Here is a 19267-nt window from a genome sequence, read left to right on the forward strand (position 1 = left end):
GGAATATGTGCAAGCGAGAAAGCGAAAAATTCGGAGCAGCTGATTGCGACAGAAAGGTTCGACACGGAGTAGGTGCTGAAAAAGATGATGTCTTGGTGTACCGCGATATTGCCAATAAGTTCGGTTCGGAGCGCGACAGCGAAGTGAGCGCGAACGGAATCCGCAGGCCGCGCATAGAAGAACTTGAGAGAAATCCCACTGGTTCAATCCAGCCTGGGGGAGCCTCAAATTATAAAGTCTGCCAGACAGGACTGCTTTCAGGCAACAGACACCAGCTTGATTTGGCTTCGCCAGGCAACCTCGCGGCTCTTTCTCCGCGCGACGTGACGCGCCTGTCACGTGGAGAGCTATTTTGCTACGATAGGAAACCGTGAGCTCACCGCTTACAAAGACCAGCAGAACATCAGGCGGTGGGGAATTCACACGGTCATGGCCTGCACTCACGATCTTAAGAAATGACAGCACCAGACTCAAGATGGAAGCTTGCTGCTCTGCGTCTTGAGGCTAGAAATTAGGCATTGTGCCTCAGATGCCTTTCCCACCTGCCAGGCTCAACTCCACTCTTAGCAATCATGACAGATGTGCGGCAGGAATCCTTTAAGTTGGTAAGTTTGGCCCACCATGGACTCACATGATTCCTCAACAAACGTCTAACGTACCATAGCTACGAGAGCCCTGTGTTGAGCTCAGCTCAGTGGGCTTGAGATTTCGTGGAAGTCATGCCTCACCCTTGGATGTCTCTCGTGCCCTCGAACCGGTGTATCATTCTCTAAAAGAGCTTGCGGCGAAGAACTTACTCGATGGGAAGCTCGCTGAGTATGCCTTCTTTCCGCTGTCGCATATCTTCAACGAGACACAACGACTTCCGGCACAATGCCTCGAACTAGCAGTGCAATGCTTACATATCCTGATTGCGGATGGCTGGAGAGAGCAATTATCACCAGCGCTGGGAAAGCAACTGGTCATACTGTTGACGCTGATTGTGGGAGGATCTCCGAATAATGCAGATGGGCAACAACCGCTGAAGGCGCAAGTGGCGGAGGAACTCTCCGTAGCTTGCTTTGATTGTCTTCGTGTCATCTTCGATACGCTACGCGGACCGGTCGCCGATCGAACCATCTTTCATGATATTGGCACCGCTACGGTCGTTGACCAGACCGTATACATCTTGCTCGAGGGTGTGCTGGATGAGAGATCCGATGCTATCTGCATATCCGCTGCTAAAACACTCAAATCGCTCTATGCCCGAATTACAGACCGTGTCGTGTTAGCTAGCATCATGCCTCGCACTGTTTCGGCATTGGCAAAGGTGATACGTCCCACAACCCAAAGTCGACGGTCCTACAAACTGTTGCAGATATGTCTGGAGGTTTTGAACCAAATGTTGAAAGTTGTACTCAACGATCATGCCGCCGCCAATGCGGAGAAGATATCTCCAGTCTCTACAGAATCGGACAAAATGGCCCTCGATGCTTCCTGGTTGAAGGCCACAACTACACAGATCAAACTGGCACTTGTCAATGTCACTCAGGTGCGCCGCCATCGAAGGTCGGAAGTCCAATCTGCTCTATTAGATCTCTGTGTGATGGTGATCGAGGAGTGTCAAACCACCTTGAAGGACGCCGTCCCCATGATGGCTGAAACGATCGTTGTCTTGGCCGACAATGAAGGCGACCATCCGAACCAAGCCTACTTGACTCTCCTTCACCTTGCTACAACATACCCAGTCGTGCTAGACTCCTTAAAGGAATCTCTTCATACTTGGTTAACAGCCTTCCCCCGTATCATGCAAAGCAACGACGAAACTGCCAAGCAGTGGGGGATCCGACAGATATCGACCGTCTTCCAAATATTGTCGCAGCTCCAATCTGGATCAGACTTGCTTACAGGTAGCTTAGCTTCTGGCTTGTGTGATAGTATCGGTGCCGTGGTGAAGTATGGTACAAACTCTCTGCAGTCAGTGTCGGCACCTGGCGATCTTCGGTGGGATGTACTTGCGTCCGAGTCCAAGTCAATAGCCTTTCCTCCCGTCCTACTCGAGCATCAGAGCCAGCAGCAAACGCTAAAAGACATGCGAGAATTTATTGTCAAACTCAATCTCTCAGAGTCAGGAAACGAAATCACGAGGTCTATTATCAATCGTTTGCATGCCGGATCAGAAGACTCCGCCGTGGCCCCATTCTGGCTAGCCCTGACTTCTCTCCGAGCACAGTCTCAATACTCGGCCGATTTCGACGACTTCATTGCTGACGACGATCTGGAGCAATCCAACTCGCTAGTCAAGCGTACTAGCATGATTGAAGAGTTATACTACACTTCATTGACAATTCTGAATGATCTGCCTGCCGATGGCTCTGGTGACTGGCAAATGTCAGCTCTCGCTCTTGAAGCCGTGGCTCTCCAAGCGCAACAATTGGGTGAGGCCTTCCGACCTGAACTCATGGATGCTTTGTATCCGACGCTGCAACTACTCGCTTCCAATAATACAACTCTTCAGCGGCATGCTATGATATGTCTCAATGTCCTTACTGAGGCATGCAACTACCCTGACACTAGCTCCATGATCATCGAGAATGTGGACTACTTGGTCAACTCAGTAGCTCTCAAGCTGAACACCTTCGACGTATCACCATATCCTCCCCAGGTACTATTCATGATGGTCAAACTATGTGGTGCGCCACTTGTTCCATACTTGGATGATCTGGTTGACTCTATCTTTGGCATTCTTAATCTCTATCACGGTTATCCTAAGCTTGTCGAAATGATGTTCAAGACTTTGGCTGCTATTGTGGAGGAGGGATCACGGAAGCCGGCTCTATTGACGATTGACAGCGGTCGAGAGACAGGGCCACACGACAGTCGCAAATCACAATATCAGCATCTTTCTCTCTCTACCGTCGCAAGTGACATCGCCAATCGGAAGGTTAAGCGGATTGAAAACGCGGAAAATGACGTTGAGATCGATGGCAGCCTGTCACATCCCAAAAAGCCTTGGTCGGAGACTTACGAGAAGCCTCCGCCTGAGCCAGAATCCATTGAAGAGCTATTGAAGCAGGCCGAATCCGATGAGCCACTTCCCCCGCCAAAGGAGCCAGAAGATAGCGAGAAGCCATTGAGCAAAACCCACTCCCTCCTTCTTCACATTGTCAAATCCATTCCATCCCATATCTCATCCCCGTCGCCATACCTTCGACGCTCCCTCCTCTCAATGCTCATTGACGTTCTGCCATCTCTGTCACAGAATGAGAATAGCTTCCTGCCTCTCATAAATGACCTTTGGCCTTCAGTCGCGTCCAGAGTCGTATTTCCTTCATCACTAGCAGGCGACTCCTCCTCGACTACCCTCGTGACCCGATCCTCTACCGAGTCTCGAAGCTCTACCAACCCGCCCGATATCCAAACATTCCAAGAAGAGACCTTTGTCATTACAACGGCTTGTCAGGCAATTGAAGCCATGTGTAAGGGCGCCGGTGATTTCATGGCTTCACGTGTTGAAGCAGAATTCCCGCGTTGGCAGCGGCTCTACCAGCGCGTCTGGGCCCAAGTACGGCAGGATGCCGAGGCGGCCAATGAGCGACGAGCTCGGCAACAAAGAAAGAACAACCTCGACCCAGCCAGTGTAACATCAGCGATGCAGCCTGCAGGGCCAGGGTCTGACTCTACCTTCGTAGTGACACCATCTCTTGCCTTGTCGCCCACCGCGCCCGGCTCGCGAACATTCACGCCCCAACACGCTCTATGGAGGGCTTTGATATCTTTGTTCATCACACTACTTTCTCACGTCCGGCTGCCCTTGGAAGCGGGCGATCAGATTTGTGAGGCTCTGGGCGCATGGATTGCACTTTTTGTTGGGCCGGAGTATTACTTTAAACAATCAGACCGAGCGTTCTCTCTAGCATCAGATGATGTGTCCAGAGGCATGTTCCAATCGGTGGAAAATGCCATTTGTGCAATGGAGACCTGGAACCCTGATCTGACTTGGCTCATCATGGTTTCACATTGCGCAGGGCCATCTTCCTCGCCTGTGCTTCAGGTAAATGATGTCATTCAAGTCTTTGGCGAGCCCTTGCAATATGCAACGGTTGTGTTCTAGTTATCCGATATCTGAGATATAAAGATGAAATATATAAACAAAACTTTGCTTTCATTGCGGTAGACGTTGGCTGGTACAAGTCCGGTTGAAGTGTAGCTTAAGATACACCTACTGAAGACAAGAAGATAGCGGTACCATTTTAATTCTCTTCCATTACCCTGGATGAGAGTGTCCGCAGCGAGGCATAACTTTCCACGGCCACGGTCAAGATTTCCAGACTGCATTCAAAAAGTCACCCTTTTCCTATACACCAGGAATATGTCCGAGAGCCGATGGTAGATTCAAGGTATCATAATCCCGGGCCGCGGCGTGCGCTGGCACCCGGTCATTGTCACGGCCGTTGGCAAGCGGCCTGGGAAGGGCAGACAGGGCCACATAGCGGCGGCGGGGTTTACCTCTAAACAATGGTGGATGGACCCATAGAAGAGGCAGGGACAAGAATAGAACTAAGTGTGACTTTGAGCCCCGAAAACAATGACGAACCTGAAAGACTTTGAATAGGTCACATCAAAGGGACAAATATTGACATTAGCAGGTCATTCACCAATAAAGAATGATTACTTAGAACAAACTCGATTGTGAAGACGTGATCAATGTGACAACGAAGCAGTTTAAGATGCAAAGACTTCGAAGCCTTTGAAGTGATCCTATTATAGCCACTTGCCTTAATGATCATGAGGTATTTAAGCAGCCAAATCCTCAGACTTAGAACTCATTCCTCCATCTCTAATCTACAGAGTCTACTCATTTGAAATTTGAATATCCATCCAAAGGCGCACCCACACAACACAAGTTGACTACCAACACAGCTGTCACTCATCCGTCAAATCTAAGAATTGTTTCTTCGCCATGTTTGTCAACATATACTTTGAGGCTATTGACTTCCACCTGACCGACTACAACCTTTTGCAGGGCATTCTGTGGCGCCTGGAGGAGGGCGAGTCTAGTCTTACCCCCTGTCCTGAAGATGAGGAAATTGAGAACTGTTTCTCTTTCAAGGTTCGTGGGTCTACACAGGCAGAAGCTTATGCTAATGCGATCGAAAAAGTGATGCGTTGGATTCGACGTCTGCCTTCTCGCGGTCTTCCGTTCGACCGCGCTGATGTCTTCCAGAGTGGCTTGGGTTTGAACTTTATGGCGCCACAGTAAGTTGATCGTTCTTTGTTGACATGGAAGGCGAGGAGAAGGTGGTTGATTTCGTTTATCTAATGGTAGTCTTTAACCTTCATTACTCATCACCTGCGTGTCCTTAAGGCACATGGAAAATATGCTGTCCTTTTAATGATGAAGTTTTGTAGCTGATGTAGTCTAATCTGTCTGCCTGTAGCGGCTAGTGGCGGCCAAACGAGAGAATTTGGCCTTGCATGAACCAGCAGATATCCTGTTCAATATTACAGTTTCAATTTCAGTGACAATCCGAGGCGTAAATCAAGGCTCGGTAAGTTATGGCAACACGCTCATATTCGACCTATTCAATTCCTGTCATCGAAGCAGCAAGATGATTCATTCTGACTTGGTGACATGCTGTCAACATAGCCTTCACGATAATCATCACAGGTCTCAATTCTACTCGTTCCTCTACGATCGCTTCGACATGGTCCCCGATCCAAGTCACCAAAGCGAGGTCTGTGTCTACCTCTTCACGCTCATGATTCCCAATGATATCCAAGCACAGGATGAAAAAAGGGATAAACTGGTGAAGTAAGATGAGACTGGATTTTAGTAGTTAGTAATTGCCTATATAACGCTTCAGAGTAGAAATCACCTTCACATACCTGATACCCGAGTATGCGTGTAATGCTGATCCTAGAAGGGACTGGAACATTTGGATAGACTTTCTCGAGAATTCCACGGTTTTAGGTGGTAAATGGTGTTTTTGCTGCTCACATTTCTTCGATTGGTGAAGAATGATGAGGATCTTGAAACTGCTAAAAATCATGTCGCTGCAAAACCATGCGTCGACCTGAGTCTTGGCCAGTCGAAGCAGCTCATCCTTCGCTATGTTAGCAATCAAAACCTTGTAAAAATATTAATGAGAGATCCTACCGTGTCCCAGTCACGCATAATCGACTCTACTTCCGCAAGGAAACTGTCAACCGTTGCATCATGCGAAACCTGGTTAGGGTCTGGCCCCGAGTCAACCCAATCCAGGTACTTCATCACCACTATGGTAAGCCGCATAGAAGCCAGAAAATGAATTTGAACAAAGCGAGAAGATTCCTTGTCAATGCCATCAATCGTTGGATCTGGGAAGTTGACCTTCCAGGACCCTGGCGGGATAAGGGTTGGCTTGCCGAAACATAGCCGGAAAAGGCAGTCCGTTCGGAGTAAATGCCAGAATTCGAATCGTTTTCGATTTTTGTCTACCTCGGTTTCATCGGTCATCGGTCCCTGCAGGAGTGATGGCTGGCCATTCGCTTCGTCTGGGTACCCATCCACGTAGAAATATCCCAAGGCTTTGGCTATGGTCAAGGCGTGGCCGAGCATCTTCCACGCCAATTCGCTATTGCAGCCCTCGAGGGCCATCGATACCTGGTTCATTGTAAGTCCTGTTTGATCTTACTTGAAGAATTATAGCTTCACTTGCCATGAGTATTGCTGCGTAGAGATCAGTGGGGGTATTCTGTATATGATCCACCCAGTATTCAGTCAGGGTCTGGCACTTCTGGTAAATATATCTCACCAGACCGCCGATATCGTTGTACAAACTGGGGTTCAGCATGATGCTTTGAAGACATAGGGAATAGTAGATAATTTGTGATACATAGTCAACCTGAATGTGGGGATTTCTCAAAAGATCAGGGATGGAAAGTAGAAAGTCTTTCTCCAAGGGCATTTTGAATCCTTCATACTGGTACAAATCGTAATAAGCTGAGCAACGCGTTAGCAAACCGATCGCTATTATTGGGCGGCAAACTTGCTTTGAATAAATTTCTTGGTCAGTTCGTTTGGAATTTCGGGGTTCTCTAGTGCCTCTTTGGCTGGTGTCTCCTGCAGGTATTCGATTTCCATCATCGCAGCCGCAATAGCTCCCATACAGTTTTCGTTTTCAAAGAAACATGACTCAACCGCACGCAGATGGCTGAATACATTCGAAAGAAGTAAAGCCCGGGTTTGGGGATTTTTGATGCGACTCAAGATACCGCCGATCACACCAGGCGTGGCTGGAGCCTGGGCGTGATCCGAGAGCACAGCTCCAGCGATGTCCGAGTCGACGAATGAACGTGACATCGAGCGATCGGCATGTTCGTCGGTTTCTGGCGCTTTCTCCAGGCCACAATGTTCTTCTAGGCGTTGGAGGCGGCTGAGAACGTCCGTGAGAATAGAGTAGTCGCTGTTGTCGTTGCTATTGTCAGCTGTTAGTTAATATGTCCAGATCATTCAGGCTAAAACAGAGGTAGGCAGGCACCCTTGTTTCTTGCTTCGTGGCTTTCGAGGCCGGTATTGACACTGAGCCCCAATAGACTCGCATTTGTCACATTGGGGACTGACGCGATTGCATCGGATCTAGAAGCCTATTATTACTCCTGTGGCACAAGGTTGCATTGAGGATCTACCTTTTTCAATTGGCAGCGACTGCACTAGCCAATGTTTTAGTCGGCATTTAATTCGAGATTTCAAAAAGGGGCTCACCGAAATACTCTCGAATGCGTGATGGGTAGCCATATTCCGGTATTAGTCTGAGAAAAATGGTCCACAGGATGTGGAGGATGAAGTAGGGGGAAAAGCAGACTCCGAAAGCCCGGGAGCAGTGCCTCGAGAAGCAACGAAGTGGATCCCGTTTGGCCGGGGATTTGTATAATCCCGAAAGTCCAGAATGGACCTGAGCGCAAGATTCCCCACTTTTGACTGTTTGGCACTATCCCCAACTCCAACTTGCCTCGCTAAGCAGTTACTCTTCAGCCTAGAAACACCGTAAGCCTCTCTTCATTTGGCCCGCGGAAGAGCCACGTCTCAGATCCACTATCCTGATATCGGTAGTCCTCGTATTCTCTTCCATCTAAACGCGGTGCATAGCTCCCCGTCCAGATGTCATCAAATATAAACCGAATGTAACCCCCTTCGCTCTTTGCTCCAATCTATGCTTCCCGCAACTCGCCACCTATTCGCCCTCACTTGACAGGATGGGAGTTTCCTCGAATACCCTACCGCAGGAAACTGTGGTAGAGGAAAAACCCGCGATCGGAGAGTCGCGCTCGGCGTCGACAGATGGCCAACCCAACGATCAGGTCGCGGATGCCAAGGAGGATCCGGAGGTGAAAGCTACGGCCGAGCAAGCTACTTCGCTCAAGGATTATTTCGTATGTCTCGCTCAGCAGATGCCTTTTGACGTTCTTATGAGACCCTATACTAATGGGATCCAGAGAGTCCTCTCTTATACAACCACAGGGGACCGGGTAGTCCTCGCGATCGCCCTAATATGCTCCATTGGGTCTGGTGTGGTGCGTTTTATGCTACATGCTTTGTCAAATACGGATGGAGATGAGATTAATGTTGAATCAGCCGTTGCCGATCATGAATATCGTCTTTGGTGGATTGGTTGGAGAATTCAGTTCATACTTTACCCCGGGAACTACAACGACTGAAGCGCAATTTAAAGCCTCGGTTAGTCGACTGAGGTAAGTAATAGCTTTTTCTGTTCATGAGGTTCTACATTGCTGATTCAGAGGAAGTCTGTACATTGTCTATCTATTTATCGCAAAGTTCACATTGACATATTTCTCCATGGTAAACTGCCGATTCGCGACCCAACATTTTCAATGACCCCAGGTGGCTAACTCGCTTCATCTCAGTACTGCTTTAGGGTTATCAGTCTCCGAGTTTCATCTGCCTTGCGACTAGAGTACATGAACTCGCTTTTTGCGCTGCCAATCAGTAGACTGGACCAAGTCTCCGTTGGAACGGTCGTCAATGCAATCACCACTCTCTCCAATTCGATCCAGCAGAGCATATCAGATAAGCTGGCCATCCTCTTCCAATCTACTGCTCTTCTCGTTGCCGCCTACATCATCGCCTTCAAATACTCATGGGCCCTCACCCTCGCCACAAGCTCTTGTCTTCTCTTCATTGTCGTCGTCTGCTGCCTGACGTTGCCTGCTATCGCCAAAATCCAACAAAGGGTGGATAAAGCGGATGAGAAGCATTCGGCAATTGCAGCGGAGGTCTTTGGCTCAATACGGACCGTCATCTCTCTGGGTGCCGAGGCTCCGCTAGCTAAGAAATATCAACAATGGGTTATCGAATCACGGAACAGAGGTCGCAGCATGGCTATCCTGCTTGGGATCCAGTTTGGTCTCATGTTTTTTGCCATATACGCTAGTTACTCACTGGCATTCTGGCTTGGTCTGAAGCTCTACCGAGAGGGTCACATTGCGAACGTTAATACGGTCATCATGTAAGTTAAGCACAGTCAAGTCGCTGTGCTGTCCGCAATGCAATCGCTCACCATAGCTTGCAGTGTTTTTTTCTCTATCATGATTGCAGTCAGCGTCCTTGGCAACATCGCGACGCCGTTGACGATGGTTTTCAAGGCGGCCAGCGCAGCGACCTCGTTCTTCGAAATCATAGACTCGGAAAGGATCGTCGTAGGTGGTGTTTGTGATTCCGAAGCTCTATCCCAGGGCGACATTAAATTCCAGAATGTGGAATTTACCTACCCCGCGCGACCAGAAAGCAAAGTTCTTATGGGATTGAACGCTCGATTCGAAAGAGGAAAGACCACTGCATTGGTTGGTCCATCAGGATGTGGGAAAAGCACTATTGTTGCTCTCCTTGAGCGGTGGTATTCCCCGGAAGGAGGAAGTGTCTTGCTAGGGGAGCGGAACATTGAGGAGTTGGATCTCAAGTGGTGGAGGTCTCAAATTGGACTCGTACAGCAGGAGCCGTTTCTCTTCAACGATACAATTTTCAAGAACGTCTCCTTCGGTCTTGTCGGCACAAGATGGGAAAATGAACCTGATTCCGTGAAGGCAGACTTGGTCGAGAATGCATGCAAAGAAGCATTTGCAGACGAGTTCATCGACCGTCTCCCAAAGGTATGTCGTTGTTCTCCTGACACGTCTTCTCCGACTAACCCTTACAGGGCTACGACACCATTGTCGGAGAGAGCGGCACCAAATTGAGTGGCGGCCAAAGACAGCGTCTCGCCATAGCCCGAAGCATCGTGAAAGGGCCTACAATTCTGATTTTGGATGAAGCTACTAGCGCAATTGACGTACGTGGGGAGAAGATCGTCCAGGCAGCCCTTGATCGCGTCTCCAAAAATCGCACCACAATAGTGATCGCACACAGACTGTCTACTGTTCGAGGGGCCGATCGGATTCTCGTTCTTAGGGCCGGTTCCGTTCTCGAGGAAGGAACGCACGAAGAGCTCCTTGATATGGAGGACGGACTTTATCGAGGCCTTGTTAACGCCCAACGACTTGAGATTGCCGCAGATGAAGAAGCCGGTCCTATGGAGGCCACAGAAGCATTGGAAGAGGAACTTGAACGTTCCACGACTGTCATTCCCGGTCAGCCAGACGAGGATCACAAAGAGAAATCGAAGCAGCGTGGCTTTTTCCGCAGCACCGGCGTTTTTCTTTACGAAGCAAGGACACACTGGATACTTTGCCTGACTGCTGCACTGGGGGCACTGGGAGCTGCCTGTAAGTTTTGTCATTTAAACGCACTGTCCTTGGCTAACATGAGGGTCAGCCGCCTTCCCTTTACAGAGCTGGCTATTTGCAAATCTCATCGACGTATTTCGAAAGACAGGAAAAGAGCTGGTCGACGGTGCGAATTTCTGGGCGCTGATATTTTTCATTTTGTCTTTGGGAATTGCGGCCTGCTATGCAACGGTCGGATTCTCGGCCATAAGACTCTCCGTTGTCAGTTGTTCTTGCCCTGAACGAAGTAAGATCTAATCGCCTTTTCTAACACGTTAATAGGAAATATCTTCCTCTTGCCGAACAGAATACTTCGAAAATATTCTACGAAAGCCTGTCCCGTTTTACGACTTGAATGAAAATGCCTCTGGCTCCCTGGTCTCCCGGCTAGCCACCGATCCTAAACAAATTCAGGAGATGCTCGGGCTAAATGGCATTTTTCCAGTAATTTCAGTCTGCAGTATGATAGGCTGCATTGCAATCGCATTTGCCTTTGGCTGGAAACTCAGTCTCGTGACTGTATTTGCCGCTTTGCCTTGCGTGTTCCTTGCAGCCTTCATGCGTATTCGATACGAACTGCAGTTTGAGGCCCTCAATGCGGAGGTGTACTCAGGAAGCTCCCAGTTTGCCGCCGAAGCTATCCATGCATTCCGAACTGTTTCGGCGTTGACCATGGAAGACTCTATCTTGAACCGGTATTCGGGCCTTTTGAAAGAACAACAGAACAAAGCTTTTCGCAAATCCTGGTTCGCAACCCTTGTTTTTGCGTTCTCTGATAGTGTGGAACTCTGCGCCATGGCACTTACATTTTGGTATGGCGGCCAGCTTCTTGCGTCCCGGGAGTACCAGCCTGCGTCCTTCTTTGTCGTATACATGTCGATCATCCTCGGTGGGCAACAGGCCGGTCAATTCTTCAGCTTTGGACCTAACATTGCTCAAGCCACATCCTCTGCAAATCGGATTCTGAACTTCAGGCCAGCCTTGGACGAGATTAGTGCTGCTGCTAAGCTGCACAAGGCTGATCAATCTCACAAGTCCGGAGCTCACATTGAGTTCCAAAATCTTGGTTTCAAATATGAGTCACAGGAAGCTCCTCTCTTCACAGGTCTTGACGTGACCATCGAAAGTGGCCAATTTGTCGCCTTTGTGGGGGCATCAGGATGTGGTAAGACCAGTTTGATATCAATACTCGAGCAATTCTACAAGCCGTTCCGAGGCGCTGTCCTCCTTAACGGGGAAGATATCAAGTCTATTGACCCGACCTCATACCGAAGATCTCTGTCATTGGTAGCCCAGGAACCACAACTATTTGAAGGCACTATCCGTGATAATATCACTCTAGGACTTAAAGACTCAGAGTACACGGAAGAAGAACTGGTTCAAGCCTGCGTTGATGCCGAGATTCACACCTTCATCACCTCTCTTCCAGAAGGATATTCCACAGACCTTGGAATCAAGGCACAGACGGCTCTTAGCGGAGGGCAGCGACAACGATTGTGCATTGGCCGGGCCTTACTGCGCAAACCGTCTCTTCTTCTTTTGGATGAGGCGACATCAAGTCTTGACTCACAGTCCGAGAAATTAGTCCAAGCAGCGCTTGAGAGATTGGCCGCAAGAAGAAGTATGACAATTGTTGCGGTAGCGCACAGGTTGGCTACTATTCAGAAGGCAGACGTCATTTTTGTCTTTGGGGAAAGTCAGAGTGACAAAGGGTCGCGGGTAGTTGAACGCGGTTCACATCAGGAGTTGCTCCAGAATCGGGGGACATACTGGCAGATGGTTCGTATCACAATCCTGAGTTCTCCCTCATGTCAGAAACTTACTAACTGCGTTCCTATGATACAGTGCCAAGCTAATGGACTAGATCGATAAGTTCATTCGCCGCATGACGCCAATGCGTTTTCTTTCTCCACTCACGGCTCAATGTACCATAGAGCATACTATATATGTACATCTTCACTTCTCTTGGAACAAGATTATAAGGGCTGGTGAAACAGGACCGAAGCTTGGCGCGAAATGTGGCTGCGCTTCTCGCAGTGCCAACGTTGCCCTTCAAGTCGGCCTCGCCCAGACCTACAGTTTGTTTTGTTCCCTGACGTTGCACAATCTATCATGTAAAGTCACCTGAGAGTGAAGCGAAGAGTCTGTCCCCTCTAGGCCAATGTAAGCCCATTACCGTCAAGTATCGTTGTTGTCCAATTTCCCCCTTTTCCAGAGACCCAATCCTGCCCTGTTTGATAGATATTCTGATAAACTTCCTGTAGCAGTCTGACCCTGTGGTACTGAGATTTGTTCTTGCGGCTCTTCTGGTATGGGCCACATATGCATTGTTATAGTCCAGTCAGGCTCAATAACAGTTTCCCAAACCTGGGAAAGGATGATATCTCCATTTGGCCCAACAAGGTCATAATGGCCTTCTGCAACGTGTGGACCAATTATGTCAATATGAAGAAATGCCTGATTAATAAGATCCTCCATTCCCTGTATCAAACGCCGAGGTCAATGGCCATGTAGCCTATGAATACTCAATATTGCGGCTTACCTGCCAGGTACTGCACAACTCGAATGGGAAAGAAAATTTCCGACCAACAGCATCCTTGAATTTGATTGGCTTTTTCTTCTCCAGCGGAGGAGATGGGGGGCGCGCTTGGAGCATCCCAAGTTTTGCTAGCGCTTGAACTGCGTCCCGCTCAGCCGCTTTTCGTCGGAGATACTCTCCATTTTCGCGACCCGCTTCGTTTAAAGAATTCCGTTCTTCCTTGATAAATTGAACTTCCTCAGAAGAAGCTCCTCGTTGCGTATGCGCCTGACTGTGATCTTCGACTTTCGGATACGCTTCATCCCTTTTCCCTCCTAGGCGGTCGTCAGCGATAATAGTTGTTGCGGACGAGGAATCCGATGATTTCTGGTGCACTTGTGTCTCAAAACTACTTGTCTGAAACTTTGCAACGGCCTGAGGCGTCATATACTGGTTTTGAATTTTCTTATAGGTTAGTATTTGGGACTTTATACAATAGGGTTCCTTGTCAGTGCATACCTGCTGGCCGTGGAAATTAAAATATTGACTGCTGTCAGCCCTGTCTGTAAAGTGTTCCTGAGGTCGGCCAATTCGTCCTTCTTGAATAGACTCCATCCAATCTTCCTCCAGCTGTCCGCTACTAAAGATTGTCCACCGTTGTTGGACAAGCTCTGCCGATATTTTTCTTTTTTTTCGAGAAACCTTGCCATTACATCAATCGATGTGTTCATTATATGTGAGATCGCATTTATGGTCGCTCGGCTGAAGATGTTGCTAGAGTTCATATGTTCGACGTGAAGAAATGTTTGCTGAATGTAGCCGAGCTCACAGATGACTTCTTGATATTCCATACTCGCACCTCGAGTTTCCGAAAGTGAGCGTATAAGCCTGTAGGCTAAATTCGCGCCAGCAAGGAAGTCTCCAACAGAGAAACCGAATGACATGAATACGGTTCAAGTATTGTCTGCCACAAAGGTTGAGAATATTCAAACCTAGATAAATAAAAACGAAGAAAAGTCAGAGGTTACAGGAGAGACGCTTGAGATGAATTTTTAGAAAACGACTCTTTTTCTGTGTATTTGGCTTACAGAAGCGGAGGGTTAACCTAGCACAAGCGACGCTAGTCGAACAGGCTAGACACATCTGCAGTGATTTGTTGGACCAATAGGATAAGCAAGTTTCACCATATCCTTTGCACTGCCTTCTCAGTAAGTAGCAAACTCCTTCACATACGTCGCAAATGATGCTCTGCCATAAGTGAGAAAGAGAGTTGGCGATATGGATCGGGAGCTTATTTTAGTTTCAGGCAGATTACTCGCTGGGGAGGCGAGAAGCTCTTCCCCTGTCCTAGAAGGCGGAGCGGGGGGGAAGCAATATAGCCACGTCCCTGGTTGACGGACCTAGACAAGATAGTTGAAGTTAGAATTCTAATGCTGTTTTTCTTATGAGGCGCATACTATCTGTCTCTCCATCCAGAAGGCTAACTGTCAACCATACCACCAAACACTTTCCATCTTTTGTGTAGATTGGCCCAACGCCAAATAAGGAAAGGGAGTGAGACGACAACCAATGACCAATTGATCCCAGCCCACCGAATAGCACATGACTTTCCAAATACCTGACCAATGAGAACGAGGCTTGGCGCGAAATTTGGCTGTGCTCCCATAGCGTCAACTCAGCCCGCCAGTCAGCCTCGCGTAGACCCACGGTTTGTAAACCCTTCCGCTCCGTTCCATCATTTCAGGGCATTTCAACCTGGCCAATCGGCCTACCAAGTCAATGTTGATGGTTCGTCATACTTGGCTCTTTCAGGCGGAGCCCCATTTGCCGGCAGAATCTCTACTCGCATTGTCACCTCTAGGAGCAGGCTCACCAGTGCAACTGTTTTTGAAAACTAAAGTTATTGATATGGACGTCTCCAAGCCAACTCTGACCCTCGAAGACGGTCGGGTATTTCGCGGGGATCTGGTCCTTGGTGCTGATGGCGTTCATGTTTGCAACCCTTTCCACTAATCTTTCAAGGCCAGGACCACTGATCGCTCGCTTTTTTAGTCTTGAACTCGTTCCTTCGTTGCTCAGAATCACCATCACCATTCTCATGGGGGAAGAGCTGTTTCCAGTGGCTGGTCCCATATGAAGCGATGAAAAAGACATTCCAGTTCGAAAATAGAAACACTTTGACTGAGTGGACTGGTCCAGATAGAAGAATTATCAACTATCCTTGCTCGAATCATACCATGGCAAATTTTGGTGCTTTTTTTTGATTTCTGGCTACTCCTCTGTCAAAGTATGCTTTAATTGTTAAAAAGTGTTACGTCGAATGGTAAAGCATAGACAGCCTTACGGAGTACAAAAAGTAGTCATATCAGAATCTCAAAGATTTTTGCTCTTGGTGCCGTACTGACGACTACAAAATGTATTCTGTGCCTGATGAATCTGCTTCAAGTCGAGGGTTTGCCCGCGGAAATTTCAACTCAAATTGTTTATACTTAACTTTAGTGGAGGATGATATCAGCATGCATCGGATGTGGAGACGTATCAACACTTTTGAAGGTGAGTGTAGCCGATGACGGAGATTTAAAAGAGGCCTACTTTCCATCAAATGGTTGATTTCAATTTATGTCGAATTCGGAGATCTTTTCCAACAACTTCCAAATATCTATGAGCAGCATGGCGCGATAGGCTTCTATTGCGCCGAATTTTCTGGCAGATCATAGTCTCCCGGCAATTGTTGCTGCGAAATTTTCCTGCGGCGCGGTATGGCTATCAAACCGTCTATCTGAATAGAAAAGGGAACAACGAATAGATGAACAGTATTGACCATGAGCACAGCCTCGGGGAGGTGCGGAGCATGGGCCTGGATCATTGATTGTGTAAGGCATCTTCTCCGCTATTCAATCAAAAGCGAACTGCGTTTGCTCCTTCGATAACCTCAGCCAAGATGACTTGTCTTTCAATTTGAATAACTTAAGCTATCATTCAGATCCTGATGTTAGCAGAATGAAAAATCCCGGCACAGTAAGCCTCGTTACTAAACGGGTAAGCGAGTGTGTCTACAATCATCCACGACAAGGAAGGTTCGTGATGACTCTAGGTAGTGATCATTCGATTAGACTTAACACCGTCGTAGGGAACGTACGGGCAGTTCGCGAAATATATGGAGGTGCCGAGCTGTCCGTTCTATAGATAGATGCACATACAGATATCAACACCCCCCAGACCAGCCTTAGTGGACGAATTCACGGAATGCTTGTGGCATTCGCCTCGGGGCTGGCAAAGTCGCGAAGAAAGGATATCTTCGATTGTATTACGGAGTCTCACCTTATCAACCTGAGGAAATTTGTCTACATCGGTCTTCAAGATATAGATAAAGCGGAAGAAAATCTTACCATGCAAAATAGCATCAAGACATTCACTATGGATGATGTGAGGTAGTATAATCGCGTCTGGGACTTTGTGCAATTTTTGTTTTCTAATTCATCTCCAGTGATGGTATTCAAACGATCATGGATCTTGCACTAGAATATCTTGCCGATAAAACGCCGATACATATATCGTACGACATCAGTTCGTTTGATCCTGAGGTGGCACCCTCTACTGGTTTCCCTGTTTCTCGGGGGCTATCTCTTGAAGAGGGCATCTTTATCTCGCACCGCATCCATGCCACCCGGAATCTTATTGCTATGGATCTGGTTGAGAAAACCCACTAACTAAACCATCAAAGTTGAGCCTCACACTGATCGGCCTGGCCGACGGGAATTTTGCGAGACTTTCTTTCGGACAGGGGAGTAGTAGTGACAGTAAAAAGTAACAACGCAAACTCTACATCTGAGCGAATTTGCACAATAAATATGGTATGTACGCTATCAAGTTTTGAGTGGCAGACGCGAAGACTTTAGCCCTTGCGAGATTGACAATGCCATGTATAGTACATCATGATCATTTCCAACCTCATCTAGGAGCCAGGGGCACCATCACCAACCTGACTGCCAGTAGTATAGTTGCCGAAGCAGGCCTCCTGGTACATAGCTTTCTTCTTCAAAGTCGGCACTGCCTTCAAGAACTTCTCGACTGGGCAGAACCCGTTCTTAGCCTTCTCACAGCTAACAAGGCCATCCAAAGGAAGAGGTGCGTTGTTGAGGACGAAGCGAATGTAGTCCGTAGTATGAGGAGTAGAATCCAGAATAGGGTTCTCATAGAGAATTGGGTCCAAGTCATCGAAGGAAGTATCGCGAGGACAGGTCCAGATCTCCGAGAAGAACCGAGCACCGAAGGGGGTCATCTCGGAAAGAGAGAAGGTACGCTTAGAAGGCGCGTGGTCCACATCACCGGGCAAACCCTTGGGTCCGTACTTGAAGTAGTCAAGGCCGAGGGCAGAGATGACGGACAAAATGATGTCATCGTGGGACATGTCCAGGTAGAACGGTTGGCCGAAGGGGAACTGGGCGGTGTTGTCGTCGTAGGTATAGTTGATGCTGGTATCGCTGGAAGTGATCAGCTTCTGCTGGAGGCGGGCGGCGAGTTCCAACACGTAGCCAATACCCTGAGCACGGCCGGTAGGAGATCCGTATGCGTAGTCGCCGTAGTACTGAACGTCAACGTTGTAGGAAAAGTCTTTCCACTCTTGCTCGGTGAATAGGGAGCAGAAGGATGAGCCACCAAGACTGGTAACCTCATAGGCGCAGAGGTTCTGCATGGCCAGCACGTCCATGGCAGTTAGATTGAAGTCTTGAGGGAGGTATGCAGAGAATCGAGCACGGGCAGCCTTGGTGTAGCGAGAGATGAAGACCTCTGCATCGTTATCACTAATCATACGTTAGTAGGATGTTAAGAGGAATTAGGTGTTGCGTACTCACCCCTCGGTCATGTCACCAGGGCAAGATTCATATGAAGCCAGGGTGTTGTTGAACGGAAAAACCTCGGGGATGATGACCAGGTCATATTGCTCATACGAGCTGTTGGCACCACTGTTGCCAAAGAAGCCGCCTATTTAGTCAAGTCAGCATGAAGCGGGATTTTGATCTAAATTGATTTCACATACTAAGCCACCAGCGAGCACTCTCCAAGATTCGAGACTGAGAGGTAGTCCGGAAAACCGGCTTAGGACGGGCGGTCCCATTAGGATAGACATTTAGAGATGAGTTCCACGCAGCCACATTATCGCGATCGGGACGGTACAAGAGACGACCGTACTTAATCCAGAAGTGAGCGCCCGAGGTAGCCTCGGTAGCTGCACCAGTCTCCATGAGAATGTCCTCGCCAATGACGTACTTCCAGTTATTGAGGAACTTCAACGGACCACTGGCGACAGCCTTGCCCGAGTGTGCCTTGGTGTAGTTGGTCAATTTGGCCGCAAAGTCCTGCATGCCTTCACCATCCAAGGGATAATTAGTCGGATATCGTTCGGCATGGCGGTGCAAAACGTGCACTTGGGAGAGTTCGCATCCCGAAGGCATGCCCTTAGGAAGTCCGAAGCTGTCTGCGTCTTTATAGGGGCTGAGATTGGCCCAGCTTCGGGTCATATCGAAACCTGACGCGTAAGTAGCACCCGTGGGTGCAGATACTGGGGCCGATGAAGTGGCCGCGGCGGCCACGGAGGCCAATGCGGCTCCAGCAAGAAGCTTCATAGCTGCGTTGGGATCGTTGATAGTCCGTGTTCGAGATTGAGTAAAATTGAGGTCAAGACAGGGCGTGATCTTGAACCAAATGCCAGCAACACGCGCCGGAATGCGGGCAAGAAAATTGAAATCTACACAATAGAACGGAATTGATGCGATTGGTTCTTCGGGTCCCTGGACTCCGTGTGGCCAAGGTCGATACAATCTGTAACGAAGAATAAGCAGGTGATCAACTAAATAATTGACAGTAGGGATGGCTATGATTTAAATTTCGAATTGGAAATTCGGCGGGGGCTTTTGGGTGAAACCTCGTGGCTCCTCATGCTGATCCTTTCCTTCGGACGATCGATTCTTCCGTGCTCCTACTACTCGTTTCCTGAGTGACATGGTT

At 48.5% G+C, this 19267-nt stretch overlaps 8 protein-coding genes across 8 annotated transcripts; 4 read left to right on the forward strand and 4 right to left on the reverse strand.

Annotated features, from left to right (window-relative positions):
- Window positions 1-572: 572 nt before the first annotated feature.
- N7458_009074 (uncharacterized protein) lies at window positions 573-4093 on the forward strand (the record flags this gene model as incomplete). The annotated part of the gene is made up of 2 exons (XM_056912456.1): window positions 573-605; window positions 665-4093. 2 exons carry the CDS (start codon window positions 573-575, stop codon window positions 4091-4093), a joined length of 3462 nt encoding a protein of 1153 aa, XP_056761305.1.
- Window positions 4094-4942: 849 nt separating this feature from the next.
- Window positions 4943-5242, forward strand: N7458_009075 (uncharacterized protein; the record flags this gene model as incomplete). Its single annotated transcript, XM_056912457.1, has 1 exon — window positions 4943-5242. The coding sequence occupies one exon, from the start codon at window positions 4943-4945 to the stop codon at window positions 5240-5242; it is 300 nt and encodes a 99-aa protein (XP_056761306.1).
- Window positions 5243-5561: 319 nt separating this feature from the next.
- N7458_009076 (fungal specific transcription factor domain-containing protein) lies at window positions 5562-6929 on the reverse strand (the record flags this gene model as incomplete). Its single annotated transcript, XM_056912458.1, has 4 exons — window positions 5562-5805; window positions 5869-6086; window positions 6140-6625; window positions 6657-6929. 4 exons carry the CDS (start codon window positions 6927-6929, stop codon window positions 5562-5564), a joined length of 1221 nt encoding a protein of 406 aa, XP_056761307.1.
- Window positions 6930-6994: 65 nt separating this feature from the next.
- Window positions 6995-7759, reverse strand: N7458_009077 (Zn(II)2Cys6 transcription factor domain-containing protein; the record flags this gene model as incomplete). Its single annotated transcript, XM_056912459.1, has 4 exons — window positions 6995-7439; window positions 7503-7600; window positions 7651-7674; window positions 7727-7759. 4 exons carry the CDS (start codon window positions 7757-7759, stop codon window positions 6995-6997), a joined length of 600 nt encoding a protein of 199 aa, XP_056761308.1.
- A 458-nt stretch (window positions 7760-8217) lies between these two features.
- Window positions 8218-12612, forward strand: N7458_009078 (ABC transporter B family protein; the record flags this gene model as incomplete). Its single annotated transcript, XM_056912460.1, has 10 exons — window positions 8218-8394; window positions 8458-8535; window positions 8597-8712; window positions 8761-8821; window positions 8887-9488; window positions 9552-10128; window positions 10176-10740; window positions 10790-10962; window positions 11023-12519; window positions 12586-12612. The coding sequence occupies 10 exons, from the start codon at window positions 8218-8220 to the stop codon at window positions 12610-12612; spliced, it is 3873 nt and encodes a 1290-aa protein (XP_056761309.1).
- A 589-nt stretch (window positions 12613-13201) lies between these two features.
- Window positions 13202-13705, reverse strand: N7458_009079 (uncharacterized protein; the record flags this gene model as incomplete). The annotated part of the gene is made up of 2 exons (XM_056912461.1): window positions 13202-13255; window positions 13283-13705. 2 exons carry the CDS (start codon window positions 13703-13705, stop codon window positions 13202-13204), a joined length of 477 nt encoding a protein of 158 aa, XP_056761310.1.
- Window positions 13706-16504: 2799 nt separating this feature from the next.
- Window positions 16505-16968, forward strand: N7458_009080 (arginase; the record flags this gene model as incomplete). Its single annotated transcript, XM_056912462.1, has 2 exons — window positions 16505-16689; window positions 16746-16968. The coding sequence occupies 2 exons, from the start codon at window positions 16505-16507 to the stop codon at window positions 16966-16968; spliced, it is 408 nt and encodes a 135-aa protein (XP_056761311.1).
- A 245-nt stretch (window positions 16969-17213) lies between these two features.
- Window positions 17214-18885, reverse strand: N7458_009081 (histidine phosphatase family protein; the record flags this gene model as incomplete). Its single annotated transcript, XM_056912463.1, has 3 exons — window positions 17214-18063; window positions 18115-18244; window positions 18300-18885. The coding sequence occupies 3 exons, from the start codon at window positions 18883-18885 to the stop codon at window positions 17214-17216; spliced, it is 1566 nt and encodes a 521-aa protein (XP_056761312.1).
- Window positions 18886-19267: the final 382 nt, after the last annotated feature.

Source organism: Penicillium daleae (assembly GCF_028827525.1).
Source record: "Penicillium daleae strain IBT 16125 chromosome Unknown utg000008l_segment0_segment0, whole genome shotgun sequence".
NCBI classification, from domain to species: Eukaryota; Fungi; Ascomycota; class Eurotiomycetes; order Eurotiales; family Aspergillaceae; genus Penicillium; species Penicillium daleae.